We start from the raw sequence: 19,778 nt of genomic DNA, 5'->3' as shown, positions 1-19,778 counted from the left end.
AGTGGCCTATGAGAAACCTACTGTCCCCGACCCATGCACTGGACTCCTGGTAACCCACCTCTGCCTTTTCTAGGTGTTTGAGCACAGTTTATTGTGGGCTGCCACAGTATATACTGTAGTGTCATATGTTTATTCAGTACAGATTCCAGGTCATGCTAGTAGTGGGATACTGTATCACTGGTGTTTTGTGCTTTACAATTCTCCAACCTGCCTCTACTGATGATTTATTGAAGTGTATAGATTGCATACAGTACATTAATGCATAGCAGCTCCCCACTGGATCAATGGTCAGTTCAATTCACTCTGATATACTACTAGGTCAAGAATGCATATTTATTTATTTGGATCCCCATTAGCTTTTGCAGAAGAAGCAGCTATTCTTCCTGGACTCCACAAAAAACCCAAAACATGACAAGTAACAAAACACTGATTGATAAACTGATAGTCAAGGACAGTCACACACATTTAAAATACAAAGCATTTTACCAACAATACAACTGTAGTGCTAGCATTGGAGTAGAGTATCACTCTTCCTCTTCTATTTAATACAAAATAATATTGGTACTTTTTACCCCTTTCGTGGTATCCAATTGGTAGTTACAGTCTTGTCTCATCGCTGCAACTCCCGTACGGACTCGGGAGAGGCGAAGGTCGAGAGCCATGCGTCCTCCGAAAAATGACCCTGCCAAGACACACTGCTTCTTGACACACAGCTCGCTTAACCAGGAAGCCAGCTGCACCAATGTGTCGGAGGAAGCACCGTACAGCTGGCAACCGAAGTCAGCGTGTATGCGCCCGGCCACCACAAGGAGTCACTAGAGCGCGATGGGACAAGGACGTCCCAGTCGGCCAAACCCTCCCCTAACCCTGACGACGCTGGGCCAATTGTGCGCCGCCTCATGGGTCTCCCGGTCGCAGCTGGCTGAGACACAGCCTGGGATCGAACCCAGATCGGTAGTGACGTCTCTAGCACTGCAATGCAGGCCCCCACTCCTCCTCTTCTATCTCAGTATTCATTTGCACCCAGGATAGTCCTACTGGTTGGTCAACCTGTCTCTGGGAAGAGTTTATTACCGAGTAGGTCAGAGGGAAGGTTGGCTTGGCTGTTGCTGGTTTTATGGTTGTGCTTTGTATTAGGGACTGTTCTGTGGGTAGCCTGCTAGATGTCCAATCGGATGTTATCAGACATCCTCTGTGGCAGGTTTGTGGCCCAGCGGGAGTGTTTTGCTATCACCATTCTCTGTTTTATATCAGGGCACCAGGTCATGCGGCTAGCAGGTTTCACCATGCTTCTTCCTGTGCTTTCAATTTATATGAACTGGTCTCATGTTGAGAAATTGTTCACTACTATATTAGTGTCTTTCCTATGCTGTTGTTTTATATCAGTCATATTTGGCAGTTAGGGGTGCTGCTAGCGTTTTCCTACTTTGTTGTTCTAGTCGTGGGGATGCAATATAATACTGTTGTTCTCAACCCCCTATGGGGACTCATCAGAATGGATTTTTAATCTGAGGGTGTTTCATTATTAAAACATTCACTCTGAAGTCTCCTCAGAGACCCCGGTGGAATAATATTTGTTTAGAATGAATAATAAAGCATATAATGGGAATGGCAGAGGGACTGGGGCCCTCCCTCCCTGTTTGATTTATGAGAAACTGTCTTTATTTATTGAGCCCTAAAAAGAAGATGGTAACATGACACAATAGGCCTAACCTGAGGGATGAATCTGCCTCTGTCAGAGCCTTACTGTGGTGTGACAGGACACTCTCCTGTGAGCAATGGGCTGAGCCGGCCCGAGGGACGCCCCATATTTTATCCTCGGCTTTACACTTTAGACGTTCCATTCGGGTTTGTTTATTTTCGTAAAGAGAAAGTATTTTGTCGCCTGGAGGATTCTTCTTTGATTTGAAAAGCGGTTCATAACTTCAAGTAGGCTGAGCCTTCTGCTTTTAATGACTCTGTTTTAATGTCTGGCGGTGAGAGGGGAGAATGAACAGTATCCGGCTTCACTCAACTGTTTGACAGCTCTTGTTTATCTTTGGGCTGTGTTTGTTTCTAACCTCACTGTATATGAATACTATTTGAATAATATGTTAGTGGAGCCAGGTTGGAGTGCGTTCTGACCTTGGCTTAGGAGACATCAGGAGACACAATCTACCTACCTCATCCCCATATTGTTTTTATTTACTTTCCTGCTCTTTTGCACACCAGTATCTCTACTTGCACATCATCATCTGCTCATTTATCACTCCAGTGTTAATCTGCTAAATTGTAATTACTTTGCTACTATGGCCTATTTACTGCCTACCTCCTCATGCCATTTGCACACACTGTATATAGACTTTCTTTTTTTCTATTGTGTTATTGACTGTACGCTTGTTTATTCCATGTGTAACTCTGTGTTGTTGTTTGTGTCGCACTGCTTTGCTTTATCTTGGCCAGGTCGCAGTTGTAAATGAGAACTTGTTCTCAACTAGCCTACCTGGTTAAATAAAGGTGAAAAAAAATAAAAAATCCTGACTGGTTGCATCACTGCCTGGTATGGCAACTACTCTGTCACCGACCGCAAGGCACTACAGAGGGTAGTGCAAACAGCACAGTACATCACTGGGGCCAAGCTTCCTGCCATCCAGGATCTCTATACCAGGCGGTGTCAGAGGAAGGCCCTAAACATTGTCAAAGACTCCAGCCACCCTAGTCATAGACTGGTCTCTCTGCTACCTCACGGCAAGCGGTACCAGAGCGCCAAGTCTAGGACCAAGAGGCTTCTAAACAGCTTCTACCCGCAAGCCATAAGACTCCTGAACATCTAGTCAAATGGCTAGCCAGACTATTTGCAGTACCCTCATCCCCTCTTTACACCACTGCTACTCTCTGTTGTCATCTATGCATAGTCACTTTAATAACTCTACCTACATGTACATACTACCTCAACTAACCGGTGCCCCTGCACATTGACTCTGTAACGGTACCCCCCTGTATGTAGTCTCGCTATTGTTATTTTACTGCTGCTCTTTAATTACTTGTTACTTTTATCTCTTATTCTTATCCAAAAAATGTTAACTGCATTGTTGGTTAGGGGCTCGTAAGTAAGCATTTCACCTGTTGTATTCGGCGCATGTGACTAATAAAATTAGATTTTGATTTGATGAGTCAAAAGAGTTTGTGTAAAAAGGGTCAATGCAGATAGTCTGGTAGCTATTTGGTTAACTATTTAACTAACTATTCAGCAGTCTTATGGTTTGGGGATAGAAGCTGTTCAGGGTCCTGTTGGTTCCAGACTTGGTGCATCGGTACCACTTGTCATGTGGTAGCAGAGAAAACAGTCTATGACTTGGGTGGATGGAGTGTTTGACAATCGTTAGGGCCTTCCTCTGACCCCGCCTGGTGTAGCGGTCCTGGATGACAGGGAGCTCAGCCCTAGTGATGTACTCTCGTTCTCTCCACAGCCTGAGAATGTGTACTGGCTACCACTGATAAAGGCCATGCTCAGAGAGGAGGGTTAGGTGGCAGAATATCACCATGTCCTGTCTATCAATGTCATCCAGACGTCTGTTATGTCCATCAGTCATGTAGAAATGTTCACGTCAAAATAACAAATCCATTAGGACACAAAGAGGCTACGGGTTTGAACTACCTCAATCATGTAGTGCAGCATTACCATGCAGTTTGGGATTGGGAATAAACTAGCATCCTGAACTCCAAATAGCCAAAAGCCAAACAAAAACAATGCAGGTTTTCAATAACAAAAAAACTGCTCTGCTTCAACACATTTTTGCACTCTGTTTGTTATGAGTGCATCACAGGCCAGAACAAAAAGTTACAATTATTTTATTAGCAAGCTAACTATACGTACAGTCGACGATCCGACTGGTCAATCAACTAGCTTACCTGGTTAAATAAAGGTGAAATAAAAAATAAAAAAATAAACATTTATTCTGACCTTGGTTTAGAAGACACTTGGATGTGTTTGGCTGCCAGTGTGTGTATGAAAGAGAGGTGTTGTGGATGACACCTTCCCCATGGGTGGAAAATACCAGGCTGGTTAATCACCCCAGTTGGCGAGCAGGAGTAGTAATCTCTCCACAAACCGCTCCTTCTGACCTCTCCCAGGTCAACATGCTCAGGATTTCACATGAACAATACCTAGCCTTTGCGATCACATTGGAGTTTGTGAAAGAGATCATCAACATATATCCAGTGTTATATCTTTGGTGAAGTTAACCATGTACTTTCCGACACCTTTAGACACTCATTTCGGTTGCATTCTCAGAATGCCGTTAACTTCAAGGTGTGGGGAGCTAGTAGAATGAAATATCTTGTTTCTATACTGAGACCTTAGTAAGGCTAGTTATTTGCGTTATGTGTTGGCGTGGTCTGCCCCCACAGACCTGAGCCTTTAGTCAGGTGACCTGACCTGGGTTTGGAACAAAATAGTCTCTGTGAGTGTCACTCAGCTACAGTAGTAGCCTCTACCAGGCTTTCACCTCCACGTCGGTGAGCGAGGCCTGGAAGCCAAAGATACTCAGCTTGTGACCACGGGTAGCTTTGTTTGCAAACACTGGACTCAAATCCCTCTCAATTGTCACAGCAGACGCCTCAGTAAGATGTTATTTTCCGTGACGCATAGCTTCTAAAGATTGGCTTGGACTCATGTTTTTCTTCAAAAGCACCCAAAATACTTCATTAAAGGGCCCCTCCTCCCTACAGCGTGACCTGTGTTGTTGTCAGTTTAGATGAATGCCTCCCTCTGCCCCTGAATCCCTCTGGCCTGTTGAACAGATACAGCTATCCCTGACAGTGTCACAGAATATCCAGCAGCCCAGAAGAGTCCTCTTTGTATTGATGTATTGAGGCTGCATGGCCAGTAACACCCGCAGCCTGGCCTCTGCATTATACTCTCTGGAAACTGACCAGGGTCACGTGGACCAGAGATGGGATGGTAGAGAGAGAGAGCGTGAGGGAGGAATGCCCCTCCGTTTGCACTGTCCGCTTGGTCCGGCCGTCCACTCCGATTGATATGCAGATTGGTGCGGGCAGCAGTTTTTTGTCAACTGCCTACACTCTCAGAACCTCTACGTTCAGGATTAATAGCGAGATCCCATCAAGTACAGTCCAGTCAGCACCAACCAAGTGTGGTTTATCGGTCAGACGCAGTCCAGGCGTGATGCCAGCGTCCAGGCCGGGTAGGCTGCATAGGAAAGGCTGTAACCTGGCCCGTAGGACCCAGAGACAGGCCACAGCAGCCTGGAGGCTCCTCTACAGCCTGCTCTTCATGGTGAGTAGGACAGAGAGGGATTGAGAGGCTTGATGATTGCCGTGGGAGTAGAGTTGACCGTTTGGAGAGGGAAGGACAGCAGTAGTGGGTATATGGGGTTCTGGTGTGGCGATGGGTATTAACCTCGATGGCTCAACATGTTTTAGGGCTGTAGGTGCTATGACAGATGTTGAAACTATTCCTCATGGTGAGAGGGAGAGAGAGATGTCTGGCTTTACAGCAGGGATAAGAGATGGGTTGTCCAATTTGGGCTAATTGACAGGATAGGATTCAGCTCATTCTACCTAGCATTCCCACAGGCTTTATGCTTGTGAAATCAGAAAACCCCGACAGTTCTGGCTTTAGTTTTGGGTTAACCGAGGGATGGAGAATTGAGACTAGCGCTGTCAGATGTGCTTGTCCTTTCTGCGACTGCATCCCTGTCTCTCCCGCCTCCATGGCTCCCGAGCCGGCTTTGCAGGTCTTAATTGGATATTTGGGTTAGTCGTCAGGCATTGGACTCAGACTGTGTTGTTGGGATTGTTGTGTGAGACAGACTTCTGAGTCACGTCTGAGTCTCTCTCTCTCTCTCCCTCTAGTCATGCTCTTACAGGTCGCTCTTATTAAGAACTGATTAAAAGTCATGCTGCGAGAAAGGGAGAATCCCTGTGTGTGTGTGTGTGTGTGTGAGAGCGCATGTGGGTGTGTGCGTGCATCCATGCCTGTGTGTGTAGCTCTGTGTGTGTTTTCTCCAGATCCTCTGTAGGCCTAGGACCTCAGTCACTGCAGCAGCAGAAACAAACTGCAGGCGAGAGCCGCACACAATTACTGCTATCTGTCTGTGTGAGGCAGGTTTGCCTCTGAAGCTGCCGCAGGGTATTTGAGTAATATGTCAACATGATATTCTTCAACCCTTTTTCCTCCTTGAGCTGGTCTCCAAGCCTTTCAGCTGCAATATGGAGGAGCTTTGGTCTGGGTTAGTGTGTGGGTGAAACATATCCACTACATTCAGTGTGTGTGCTTGTGTGTGTGCGTGTGTCGATGCTCGCCTATATGCGTGAGTCTGTTATTTTGTATATCTACAGTCTACAGCAGTATAGAATCCTGTCAGTGTGGTGCTCTCCTCTCAGTAGCATAGTGGGACAGCTGAGTCTCAGTGTAATTATCATTGCTCACGCAGAGACCCAGAGCTGCTGGCTGGGTGGTTCTGTCTAGAGGCCAGCCTATCCCAGGCCTGAATCCTCTTCCCCTCAGTGGGTCCCTGAGCCACCAGCCTCCTGACCCCAGCCCCATGCCATAGCTATACTTCTCCCACAGTGCTGCCCAGTGACTTCTCTGTCCTCTCCACAGATTAGTTTTGAAGCTGCTTTGGCATCCTGTCTCCTGATTGGCCATGCTATAATTAGCTAACTGATGAGCTGCTGGCTTAATAGAGAACTTGATTTGGGTTCTGCTGGGTTGTGTTAGTGTATTGATTTGTATGGTGTGTGTGTGTGTGTGTGTGTGTGTGTGTGTGTGTGTGTGTGTGTGTGTGTGCAATATTTATGGTGACAAGCAAGGTATTTTCTGAGACTTGCTTTTTTTATGTAACGATCAGCGTTTCTCTCACTCAAATACACACTCTCTCTCATGCGCACACACACACACACACACACACACACACACACACACACACACACACACACACACACACCTGTCAGTACTGGCACTATACTAGAACTATAGGAGCCAATCACAGCACTGAGCCGATCTAACAGCTAGGACTGTGTGATACTGTAAACCTGTTAAGTTGAGCTCTAAGCTATGGTTTAGTTTTGTCTGCTTCGTACTGTATGACAGCTTGTTATGGTGATTGATGGGGATATCGTTTTTGACATACAGTTCATTCGTAAAGTATTCAGACCCTCAAACAGGTTTTTAGAAATTTTAGCACGTATTAAAAATAAACAGAAATACCTTATTTACATAAGTATTCAGACCCTTTGTAATGAGACTTGAAATTGAGCTCAGGTGCATCCTGTTTCCATTGATCATCCTTGAGATGTTTCTACAACTTGATTGGAGTCCACCTGTGGTAAATTCAATTGATTGGACATGATTTGTAAAGGCACACACCAGTCTATATAAGGTCCCACAGTTGACAGTGCATGTCAGAGCAAAAACCAAGCCATGATGTTGAAGGAATTCTCCGTAGAGCTCTGAGATGGGATTGTGTCGAGGCACAGATCTGGGGAAGGGTACCAAAACATTTCTGCAGCATTAAAGGTCCCCAAGAACACAGTGGCCTCCATCATTCTTAAATGGAAGACGTTTGGAACCAACAAGACTCTTCCTAGAGCTGGCCACCTGGCCAAACTGAGCTATCGGGGGAGAAGGGCCTTGGTCAGGGAGGTGACCAAGAACCTGATGGTCACTCTGACAGAGCTCCAGAGTTCCTCAGTGGATATGAAGGACACCCATCTCTGCAGCACTCCACCAATCAGGCTTTTATGGTAGAGTGGCTAGACGGAAGCCACTCCTCAGTAAATATCACATGACAGCCCGCTTGGAGTTTGCCAACAGGTACCTAAAGACTCTCAGACCATGAGAAACAAGATTCTCTGGTCTGATGAAACCAAGATTCAACTATTTGGCCTGAATGCTAAGCGTCACGTCTGGAGGAAACCTGGCACCATCCCTATGGTGAAGCATGGTGGTGGCTGCATCATGCTGCGGGGATGTTTTTCAGCAGCAGGGACTGGGAGACTAGTCAGGATCGAGGGAAAGATGAACTGAGAAAGTACAGTGAGATCCTTGATGAACACCTGATCGACAGAACAACAACCCCAAGCACACAGCCAAGACAACGCAGGAGTGGCTTCGGGACAAGTCTCTGAATGTCCTTGAGTTGCCCAAACAGAGCCCAGACTTGAACCCGATCTAACATCTCTGGGGAGACCTGAAAACAAGTGTCCAGCAACGCTATCCATCCAACCTGATAGAGCTTGAGAGGATCTGCAGAGAAGAATGGGAGAAACTCTCCAAATATCAATCAATCAAATGTATTTATAAAGCCCTTTTTATATCAGCCAATGTCACAAAGTGCTATACAGAAACCCAGCCTAAAACCCCAAACAGCAAGCAATGCAGATGTAGAAGCACGGTGGCTAGGAAAAACTCCCTAGAAAGGCAGGAACCTAGGAAGAAACCTAGAGAGGAACCAGGCTCTGAGAGGTGGCCAGTCCTCTTCTGGCTGTGCCGGGGGAGATTATAACAGTACATGCCCAAGATGTTCAAATGTTCATAGATGACCAGCAGGGTCAAATAATAATAATCACAGTGGTTGTAGAGGGTGCAACAGGTCAGCACCTCAGGAGTAAATGTCAGTTGGCTTTTCATAGCCGATCATTCAGAGTTAGAGACAGCAGGTGCGGTAGAGAGAGAGAGAATTGAAAACAGCAGGTCCAGGACAAAGTAGCACGTCCGGTGAACAGGTCAGGGTTCCATAGCCACAGGCAGAACAGTTGAAACTGGAGCAGCAGCACGACCAGGTGGACTAGGGACAGCAAGGAGTCATCAGGCCAGGTAGTCCTGAGGCATGGTCCTCGTGCTGAGGTCCTCCGAGAGAAGAGAGAGTGAGAATTAGAGGGAGCATTCTTAAATTCACACAGGACACCGGATAAGACAGGAGAAATACTCCAGATATAACAGACTAACCCTAGCCCCCGACACACAAACTATTGCAGCATAATTACTGGAGGCTGAGACAGGAGGGGTCGGGAGACACTGTGGCCCCGTCTGACTATACCCCCGGACAGGGCCAACCAGGCAGGACATAACCCCACCCACTTTGCCAAAGCACAGCCCCCACACCACTAGAGGGATATTTTCTACCACCAACTTACTACCCTGAGACCAGGCCAAGTATAGCCCACAAAGATCTCCCCGACAGCACGAACCCGAGGGGGGCGCCAAATACATGTGTGCCAAGCTTGTAGCATCATACCCAAGAGAACTTGAGGCTGTAATCGCTGCCAATGGTGCTTGAACAAAGTACTGAGTAAAAGGTCTGAATACTTATAGTACCAGTCATTAGTTTGGACACACCTACTCATTCAAGGGTTTTTCTATATTTTTTTACTATTTTCTTGATTGTAGAATAATAGTGAAGACATCAAAACTATGAAATAACACATATGGAATCATGTAGTAATTAACTAAAAACGTGTTAAACAAATCAAAATATATTTGACATTCTTCAAAATAGCCACCCTTTGCCTTGATGACAGCTTTGCACACTCTTGGCATTCTCTCAACCAACTTCATGAGGAATGCTTTTCCAACAGTCTTGAAGGAGTTCCCACATATGCAGAGAACTTGTTTGCTGCTTTTTCTTCACTCTGCGGTCCAACTCATCCCAAACCATCTCAATTGGGTTGAGGTTGGGTGATTGTTGAGGCCAGGTCATCTGATGCAGCACTCCATCACTCTCCTTCTTGGTCAAATAGCCCTTACACAGCCTGGAGGTGTGTTGGGTCATTGTCCTGTTGAAAAACAAATGATAGTCCCACTAAGCACAAACCAGATGGGATGGTGTATCGCTGCAGGATGCTGTGGTTGCCATGCTGGTTAAGTGTGCTTTAAATTCTAAATAAATCACAGACGTCACCAGCAAAGCACCCCCACACCATCATACCTCCTCCTCCATGCTTCACGGTGGGAACCACACATGCAGAGATCATCCATTCACCTACTCTGCGTCTCACAAACAGACACCGGTTGGAACCAAAAATCTGCAAATTTGGACTCATCAGACCAAACGACAGATTTCCACCAGTCTAATGTCCATTGCTCGTGTTTCTTGGCCCAATCAAGTCTCTTCTTCTTATTGGTGTCCTTTAGTAGTGGTTTGACCATGATGGCCTGATTCATGCAGTCTCCTCTGAACAGTTGATGTTGAGATGTGTCTGTTACTTGAACCCTGTGAAGCATTTATTTGGGCTGCAATCCGAGGTGCACTTAACTCTAATGTATTTATCCTCTGCAGCAGAGGTAACTTCCTTTCCTGTGACGGTCCTCATGAGAGCCAGTTTCATCATAGCGCTTGATGTTTTTTGCGACTGCACTTGGAGAAACTATAAAAGTTCTTGAAATGTTCCATGTTGACTGACCTTCATGTCTTAAAGTAATGGACTGTTGTTTCTCTTTGCTTATTTAAGCTGTTCTTGCCATAATATGGACTTGGTTTTTTACCAAAGGGGATTATCTTCTGTATACCACCCCTACTGTGTCACAACACAACTGATTGGCTCAAACGCATTATGAAGGAAAGAAATTCCACAAATTAACTTAACAAGGCACACCTGTTAGTTGGTGACTACCTCATGAAGCTGGTTGAGAGAATGCCAAAGTGTGCAAAGCTGTCATTAAGGCAAAGGGTGGCTACTTTGAAGAATCTCAAATATAAAATATATTTTGATTTAACACTTTTATTGGTTACTACATGATTCCATATGTGTTATTTCATAGTTTTGATGTCTTCACTATTATTCTACAATGTAAAAAAGAAAGAAAACCCCTTGAGTGAGTAGGTGTGTCTAAACGTTTGACTGGCACTGTATGTAAATGTGACATTTCTGTTTTTTATATTTGTAATACATTAGAAAAAATGTAAAAACTGTTTTTGCATTGTCATTTTGGGGTATTGTGTGTAGATTGAGGGGGAAAAACACAATTGAATCCATTTTAGAATAAGCCTGTGATGTTACAAAATGTGGAAAAAGTCAAGGGGTCTGAATACTTTCCGAATGCACTGTATATCTATGTGGTAAGATAAACAAGATAAAAGTCCTTGTGATCCTAGTAAGCTTTGTGTACATGTTACTCATGCAGTCCCTAACCTGTCTCTCGCTATCGCCCACTGCAGAGCGTGGAGACGGTGTGCACGCTGTACCACACCTTCCAAGAGGGCTCCGGGGGCTTGATGGAGGGCCACAAAGACCCCCCGCACCCAGGGGCCGAGACCACACTGCTCAGACCCTGCCCCCGACACATGAGTGCCACCGAGAGGCTCCGCAAGGTCATCCAGGAGCTGGTGGACACAGAGAAGTCCTATGTCAAGGTAATGATTTGTTATCTGGCTATTATGTTTGTTTAAGATAATGGCAAATTTCCCCGAAACAATCAGTTGAGCCAGGATGAGATGGAAAGAGAAAGGAAAGCCACTGAATAGTACCGAGACTGTGTGGCCCTACCTACCGACCTACCAACCGACCGACCGCAGAGATATAACCTGCATCATTGTTTATACTCTCTCAGAGGCCCTGTTCAGCTCAAGTTTCCGTCTCACCCCTTTTCTCAGAGCACATTAAAGAGCTCCTTTCATGATCTCCACCTCGTCTCTTAATCCCTGTCAGCTCTCTCTCTCTCGGTCTCTCTCTATGTCTCTCTCTCGGTCTCTCTTGCTCAATCTCTCTCTCGGTGTCGGTCTCTCTCTCGGGTCTGTCTCTTTCTCTCTCGGTCTCTCTCGGTCTTTCTCTCGGTCCCTCTTGCTCAATCTCTCTCGGTCTCCTCTCTCTTTCTCATTCTCTCTTGCTCAATCTCTCTCTCGCTCAATCTCTCTCTCTCGGACTCTCTCTCGGACTCTCTTGTTCCATCTCTCTCTCGCTCAATCTCTCTGTCTCGGTCTCTCTCTCTTGGTCTCTCTCTCATTCTCTCTTGCTCAATCTCTCGGCCTCTCTCGGTCTCTCTCTCGCTCTCTCTCTCGGTCTGTCTCTCGCTCCATCTCTCTCTCTGTCTCTCTCTCGCTCAATCTCTCTGTCTCGGTCTCTCTCTCTTTCTCGGTGTCTCTCTCTCTTTCTCGGTCTCTCTTTCTCGTCTCTCTTGGTCTCTCTCTTGCTCAATCTCTCTCTGTCTCCTCTCTCTCGGTCTCATTCTCTCTTGCTCAATCTCTCTCTCGCTCAATCTCTCTCTCTCTCGGTCTCTCTCTCGCTCAATCTCTCTCTCTCTCGGTCTCTCTCTCTGTCTCGGTCTCTCTTTCTCGGTCTCTCTCTCTTTCTCGGTCTCTCTCTCTTTCTCGGTCTCTCTCTCTTGGTCTCTCTCATTCTCTCTCGGCCTCTCTCTGTCTCTCTCTCTCGGTCTCTCTCTCGGTCTCCTCTCTCTCTCTCGGTCTCTCTCTCGGTCTCCTCTCTCTTTCTCATTCTCTCTCTCGCTCAATCTCTCTCTCTCGGTCTCTCTCTCTGTCTCTCTTGCTCCATCTCTCTCTCTCTCTCTCTCTCTCAATCTCTCTGTCTCGGTCTCTCTCTCTGTCTCGGTCTGTCTCTCTCTCTCTCTCGCTCGGTCTCTCTCTCGGTCTCTCTCTCGCTCAATCTCGCTCTCTCTCTCTCTCTCTCTCGCTCAATCTCGCTCTCTCTCTCTCTCTCTCGCTCGGTCTCTCTCTCTTTCGCTCGGTCTCTCTCTCTTTCGCTCGGTCTCTCTCTCTCTCGCTCGGTCTCTCTCTCTCTCGCTCGGTCTCTCGCTCGGTCTCTCTCTCTCTCGGTCTCTCGCTCGGTCTCTCTCTCTCTCGCTCGGTCTCTCGCTCGGTCTCTCTCTCTGTCGCTCGGTCTCTCGCTCGGTCTCTCTGTCTCTCGGTCTCTCGCTCGGTCTCTCGCTCGGTCTCTCGCTCGGTCTCTCTCTCGGTCTCTCGCTCGGTCTCTCTCTCTCGCTCGGTCTCTGTCTCTCGCTCGGTCTCTCTCTCTCTCTCTCTCGCTCGGTCTCTCTCTCGCTCGGTCTCTCTCTCTCTCTCTCGCTCGGTCTCTCTCTCGCTCGGTCTCTCTCTCTCTCGGTCTCTCTCTCGCTCAATCTCGCTCTCTCTCTCTCTCTCTCTCGCTCTCTCTCTCTCTCTCTCTCTCTCGCTCGGTCTCTCTCTCTTCGCTCGGTCTCTCTCTCTTCGCTCGGTCTCTCTCTCTCTCGCTCGGTCTCTCTCTCTCTCGCTCGGTCTCTCGCTCGGTCTCTCTCTCTCTCGGTCTCTCGCTCGGTCTCTCTCTCTCTCGCTCGGTCTCTCGCTCGGTCTCTCTCTCTGTCGCTCGGTCTCTCGCTCGGTCTCTCTGTCTCTCGGTCTCTCGCTCGGTCTCTCTCGCTCGGTCTCTCGCTCGGTCTCTCGCTCGGTCTCTCGCTCGGTCTCTCTCTCTCGCTCGGTCTCTCTCTCGCTCGGTCTCTCTCTCGCTCGGTCTCTCTCTCTCTCTCTCTCGCTCGGTCTCTCTCTCGCTCGGTCTCTCTCTCTCTCTCTCTCGCTCGGTCTCTCTCTCGCTCGGTCTCTCTCTCTCTCTCTCTCTCGCTCGGTCTCTCTCTCTCTCGCTCGGTCTCTCTCTCTCTCTCGGTCTCTCTCTCTCTCTCGGTCTCTCTCTCTCTCTCTCTCTCTCTCTCTCGGTCTCTCGCTCGGTCTCTCTCTCTCGCTCGGTCTCTCTCTCTCGCTCGGTCTCTCTCTCGCTCGGTCTCTCTCTCGCTCGGTCTCTCGCTCGGTCTCTCTCTCGCTCGGTCTCTCGCTCGGTCTCTCTCTCGCTCGGTCTCTCGCTCGGTCTCTCTCTCTCTCGCTCGGTCTCTCTCTCTCGCTCGGTCTCTCTCTCTCGGTCTCTCTCTCTCGCTCGGTCTCTCTCTCTCGCTCGGTCTCTCTCTCTCTCGCTCGGTCTGTCTCTCTCTCTCTCGCTCGGTCTCTCTCTCTCTCGCTCGGTCTGTCTCTCTCTCTCTCGCTCGGTCTGTCTCTCTCTCTCTCGCTCGGTCTGTCTCTCTCTCTCGCTCGGTCTGTCTCTCTCTCTCGCTCGGTCTCTCTCTCTCGCTCGGTCTGTCTCTCTCTCTCTCGCTCGGTCTCGTCTCTCTCTCTCTCGCTCGGTCTGTCTCTCTCTCTCTCGCTCGGTCTGTCTCTCTCTCTCTCGCTCGGTCTGTCTCTCTCTCTCTCTCTCTCTCGGTCTCTCTCTCTCTCTCTCTCTCTCGGTCTCTCTATCTCTCTCTCTCTCGGTCTCTCTCTCTCTCTCGCTCGGTCTCTCTCGCTCGGTCTCTCTCTCGCTCGGTCTCTCTCTCTCTCTCGGTCTCTCTCTCTCTCGGTCTCTCTCTCTCTCTCGCTCGGTCTCTCTCTCTCTCGGTCTCTCTCTCGCTCAATCTCTCTCTCTCGGTCTCTCTCTCGCTCAATCTCTCTCTCGGTCTCTCTCTCTCGCTCGGTCTCTCTCTCTCTCGCTCGGTCTCTCGCTCTCTCGCTCGGTCTCTCGGTCTCTCTCTCGCTCGGTCTCTCGCTCTCTCGCTCGGTCTCTCGGTCTCTCTCTCGCTCGGTCTCTCTCTCTCGGTCTCTCGCTCTCGCTCGGTCTCTCGCTCTCTCGCTCGGTCTCTCGCTCTCTCGCTCGGTCTCTCGCTCTCGCTCGGTCTCTCTCTCTCTCGCTCGCTCGGTCTCTCTCTCTCTCTCTCTCGCTCGGTCTCTCTCTCTCTCTCTCGCTCGGTCTCTCTCTCTCTCTCTCGCTCGGTCTCTCTCTCTCTGCTCGGTCTCTCTCTCTCTCTCGCTCGGTCTATCTCTCTCTCTCTCTCGGTCTCTCTCTCTCGGTCTCTCTCTCTCTCTCTCTCGGTCTCTCTCTCGGTCTCTCTCTCTCTCTCTCGGTCTATCTCTCTCTCTCGCTCGGTCTGTCTCTCTCTCGCTCGGTCTCTCTCTCTCTCTCGCTCGGTCTGTCTCTCTCTCTCGCTCGGTCTGTCTCTCTCTCTCGCTCGGTCTGTCTCTCTCTCTCGCTCGGTCTGTCTCTCTCTCTCTCTCGGTCTCTCTCTCGCTCTCTCTCTCTCTCTCGCTCGGTCTGTCTCTCTCTCTCGCTCTCTCTCTCTCTCTCGGTTCTCTCTCTCTCTCGCTCGGTCTCTCTCGCTCGGTCTCTCTCTCTCTCTCGGTCTCTCTCTCGCTCAGTCTCTCTCTCTCTCTCGGTCTCTCTCTCTCTCAATCTCTCTCTCTCTCTCGGTCTCTCTCTCTCTCAATCTCTCTCTCTCTCGCTCGGTCTCTCTCTCTCTCGGTCTCTCTCTCGCTCAATCTCTCTCTCTCTCGCTCGGTCTCTCTCTCTCTCGCTCGGTCTCTCGCTCTCTCGCTCGGTCTCTCGCTCTCTCGCTCGGTCTCTCGCTCGTCTCTCGCTCGGTCTCTCGCTCTCGCTCGGTCTCTCTCTCTCTCGCTCGGTCTCTCTCTCTCTCGCTCTCTCGGTCTCTCTCTCTCTCTCTCGGTCTCTCTCTCTCGGTCTCTCTCTCTCTCGCTCGGTCTCTCTCTCTCTCTCTCTCGCTCGGTCTCTCTCTCTCTCTCTCGCTCGGTCTCTCTCTCTCTCTCTCTCGGTCTCTCTCTCTCTCTCTCTCGGTCTCTCTCTCGGTCTCTCTCTCGGTCTCTCTCTCGCTCGGTCTATCTCTCTCTCTCTCTCGGTCTCTCTCTCTCGGTCTCTCTCTCGCTCGGTCTCTCTCGCTCAATCTCTCTCTCTCTCGCTCAATCTCTCGGTCTCTCGCTCTCTCGCTCAATCTTTCTCTCTCAATCTGTCTCCTCTGTCTTTCTGTCTCTCTCTGGGTCTCTCTCGGTGTCTCTCCCGGTGTCTCTCTTTGTGTCTGTCTCTCTCGCTCAGTCTCTCTCGCTCAGTCTCTCTCGCTCAGTCTCTCTCGCTCAGTCTCTCTTGGTCTCTCTCTTGGTCTCTCTCTCTCGGTCTCTCTCTCACATTAAAGAGCTCCTTTCATGATCTCCACCATGTCTCTCTCTGTCTCTCGCTGTCTTTCTTTCTCTCTCTCTGGGAGGCGGTGGGTGGGTGATTTGTAGAGGGGAGGAGAATGCCTTCCCAGCGTCCTCTGCAGCGGCTGTAACCATTTGTCTGTGATGTGCGGCGGGGGCTGTAAATCAGCCTAATATGAATATCACCAGTGAAGCCCTGACGATCCGCAGCCACATTAAAACACAGGGAGGAGAGAATGGAAGAGGAGGAGATAACGGATCACTTCTGGGGGGATTGAATAACTGTTGATACCGATAACAGCCCTATAATGCAGTGTTGGATTCCCTATCACTAACCCACCTCTTGTATTTTTCCTCTTTCTGTCTGTCTGTCTCTCCTTCCGCCAGGACCTGAGTTGCCTGTTTGAGATCTACCTGAAGCCACTGCAGAACGAGACCTTCCTTACGCTGGACGAGGTAGAGGAGGGTGCCCTGGGATGAGGGAGTGGAGGGATGGGGGGGGGGAGGGTTTGGTGAGATGGGAGTGGAGGGATGGGGGGGTTGGTGAGATGGGAGAGGGGGTTTTGTAGCTTGGGAGGGGGGTTGGTGGGATGGGAGGGGGGTTTGGTGCAATGGGAGGGGTTTGGTGCGATGGGTGGAGTGGAGTGTTAGTGGGAGGGAGGATGAGGGATGGGAGGTAGGATGGGGGATGGTAGGGAGGAAGAATGGGGGATGGGAGGGAGGATTGGATGGGAGAAAGGATGGGGAGGGAGGATGGGGGATTGGGGGGGGGAGGGAAGATGGGAGGAAGAATGGGGGATGGAAGGGAGGATTGGATGGGAGGAAGGATGCAGGATGGGGGATAGGGAGGATGGAGGATTGGATGGAGGATGGGAGGAAGGATGGGGGATTGGGAGATGGGGGTTTGGTGCAATGGGAGGGGGTTTGGTGCAATGGGTGGAGTGTTGGTGGGAGGGAGGATGGGGATGGGGGATGGAGGGAGGATGGGGATGGTAGGGAGGATGGAGGGAGGTTGGGAGGAAGAATGGGGGATGGGAGGATTGGATGGGAGAAAGGATGGGGAGGGAGGATGGGGGATGGGGAGGGAGGATGGGGGATTGGGAGGGAGGAAGGGAGGAAGATTGAATGGGGATGGAGGAGGAGGATTGGATGGGGGATGGGAGGAAGGATGTAGGATGGGGATTGGGAGATATGGAGGATTGGATGGGGGATGGGAGGAAGGATGGGGGATTGGGAGATGGGGGAGGATGGAGGATTAGAATGGAGGAAGGATGCAGGATGGGGGATTGGGAGATGGGGAGGGAGGATTGGATGGGGGGAAGGGAGGAAGGATGGGGGGATGGGGGAGGAAGGATGGAGGATTGGATGGGAGGATGGGGGATTGGGAGATGGGGGAGGATGGAGGATTAGAATGGAGGAAGGATGGGGGATTGGGAGATGGGGGAGTTAATAGAAATTGAGAATTTTAGGAGGTTGGTTCATATGAGGTCACAGATTGAGAGATGGATAGCTTGATTAGATTTGGGTGGGGTTAAATTCATTTCTAGTAGCAATAAACTCTACGGACCTCCCCTTCTTAAAACCCTTACTAACATAGGACCAAAACGTGGTTAAAATTATGCTTATACCTCTTCCATTTTTAATCGATACACGATTGACACTTCTCTCAGGTTAAGATTAGTCCTTATGTGTCTGTCCCTCCTCTGTGAGCCCAGAAGGCCATGGCTGGGGAATGCTAATGGAAGTCCACATCCTGTAGCTAGTGAACAGTGATGTGAACTGAGCATGACCTCAGTCTCAGGACGACACTCTCAAAGGAGAGATCCATCGATACACACTGAGCAGTGGGGCTGATTAAACCAACATTATCAGACACTCAGACGTGTCTAGGCACACAGCGGAGAGCAAGACACCCTGAACACCTTTTAATGATGGTGTGAGAGAGCGAGACTGTGAGATTGTGCTTTTTGTCCCTTAACAGAGAGTACCCAGTGGCAGAATACATGAACACTGTGACTGACGCAAAATTAAGGAAAGCTTTGAATATGTACAGACTCAGTGACCATAGCCTTGCTATTGAGAAAGGCCGCTGTAGGCAGACCTGGATTTCAAGAGAAGACAGGCTATGTGCACACTGCCCACAAAATGAGGTGGAAACTGAGCTGCACTTCCTTGCCTCCTGCCAAATATATGACCATATTAGAGACACATATTTCCCTCAGATTACACAGACCCACAAAGAATTAGAAAACAAATCCAATTTTGATGAACTCCCATATCTATTGGGAGAAATACCACAGTGTACCATCACAGCAGCAAGATATGTGACCTGTTGCCACAAGAAAAGGGCAACCAGTGAAGAACAAACACCATTGTAAATGCAACCTATATTTATGTTGATTTATTTTCCCTTTTGTACTTGCACATCATTATAGCACTGTACTTAGCCATATGACATTTGAAATGTGTCTATTCCTTTGAAACTTGTGAGCGTAATATTTACTGTTAATTTGTTATTGATTATTTAACTTTTGTTAATGATATATTTTCACTTGCTTTGGCAATGTAAACATGTTTCCCATGCCAATAAAGCCCTCTGAAATGAATTGAATTGATAGTAAGAGAGAGAGGCTGTTCCTAACTGCCTGTCACCTGAGACATCAGAGGAGGATGTTAACTAGTGACTGACTGCTGTAAAGAGAGAGCTATCTCTGACTGACTGCTGTAAAGAGAGAGCTATCGCTGACTGACTGCTGTAAAGAGAGAGCTATCGCTGACTGACTGCTGTAAAGAGAGAGCTATCGCTGACTGACTGCTGTAAAGAGAGAGCTATCGCTGACTGACTGCTGTAAAGAGAGAGCTATCGCTGACTGACTGCTTTAAAGAGAGAGCTATCGCTGACTGACTGCTGTAAAGAGAGAGCTATCGCTGACTGACTGCTGTAAAGAGAGAGCTATCGCTGACTGACTGCTTTAAAGAGAGAGCTATCGCTGACTGACTGCTGTAAAGAGAGAGCTATCGCTGACTGACTGCTTTAAAGAGAGAGCTATCGCTGACTGACTGCTGTAAAGAGAGAGCTATCGCTGACTGACTGCTTTAAAGAGAGAGCTATCGCTGACTGACTGCTGTAAAGAGAGAGCTATCGCTGACTGACTGCTGTAAAGAGAGAGCTATCGCTGACTGACTGCTGTAAAGAGAGAGCTATCGCTGACTGACTGCTGTAAAGAGAGAGCTATCGCTGACTGACTGCTGTAAAGAGATGACTGACCAGGCTCCTGTCTCTCCTTTCCTTTAGATGGATAGTCTGTTTGGCAGCCTGCCAGAGATGCTGGACTTCCAGAGGGTCTTCCTGCAGACGCTAGAGGAGAGGATCGCCTCTTCACCTGACTTCAGCACCCTGGAAACCCCTGTGCAGTTTAAGGTATGACACACAGAAACACTGTTTGTGACCCTTGTGTTACAACTGCCTCTGCCAATCCACACACACTTAGATGACATGATTAAACCGCATTCTCATAGACGCATTAACCAATGAGCATACACAAATGACATACAAATATGTGAAATCACTCACCCAAACCCCCTTCATTGCTATGATGAACAGTGAGTGTCCTGTCACACTTTGAGATATATCTGTATTTATTATTGCGAGACTGTTACAGGTTCACACATGATTGATTTACCACATCGACATGGCATCATATCGATTTAGCCATTTTGACATGGAGAATTGTATGTTGATAAAAGCACTGTACTCAGGGGTTAGAGATGGCAGGCCTGGGGGATTGTTCATACTGTCCCGTGAGAGGGAGGTGAGAGTGGTCAGGTCACGACTTCACATGC

General features: G+C 48.7%; 1 protein-coding gene across 3 annotated transcripts in view; it reads left to right on the top strand.

The window, feature by feature from the left end:
- Window positions 1-19,778, top strand: part of LOC106575182 (rho guanine nucleotide exchange factor TIAM2) — a 107,210-nt gene that overhangs the window by 80,998 nt on the left and 6,434 nt on the right. For all 3 annotated transcript variants that reach the window (XM_014151838.2, XM_014151537.2, XM_014151621.2), the window contains exons 16-18: window positions 11,163-11,357; window positions 16,323-16,391; window positions 19,231-19,356. In XM_014151838.2, the coding sequence (XP_014007313.2) occupies window positions 11,163-11,357; window positions 16,323-16,391; window positions 19,231-19,356 (390 nt within the window). The remainder of the gene's footprint in view (window positions 1-11,162; window positions 11,358-16,322; window positions 16,392-19,230; window positions 19,357-19,778) is intronic.

This window comes from Salmo salar, chromosome ssa01, assembly GCF_905237065.1.
Source record: "Salmo salar chromosome ssa01, Ssal_v3.1, whole genome shotgun sequence".
In the NCBI taxonomy this organism is placed as follows: domain Eukaryota; kingdom Metazoa; phylum Chordata; class Actinopteri; order Salmoniformes; family Salmonidae; genus Salmo; species Salmo salar.
This window is presented reverse-complemented; position numbering and strand designations above follow the sequence as displayed.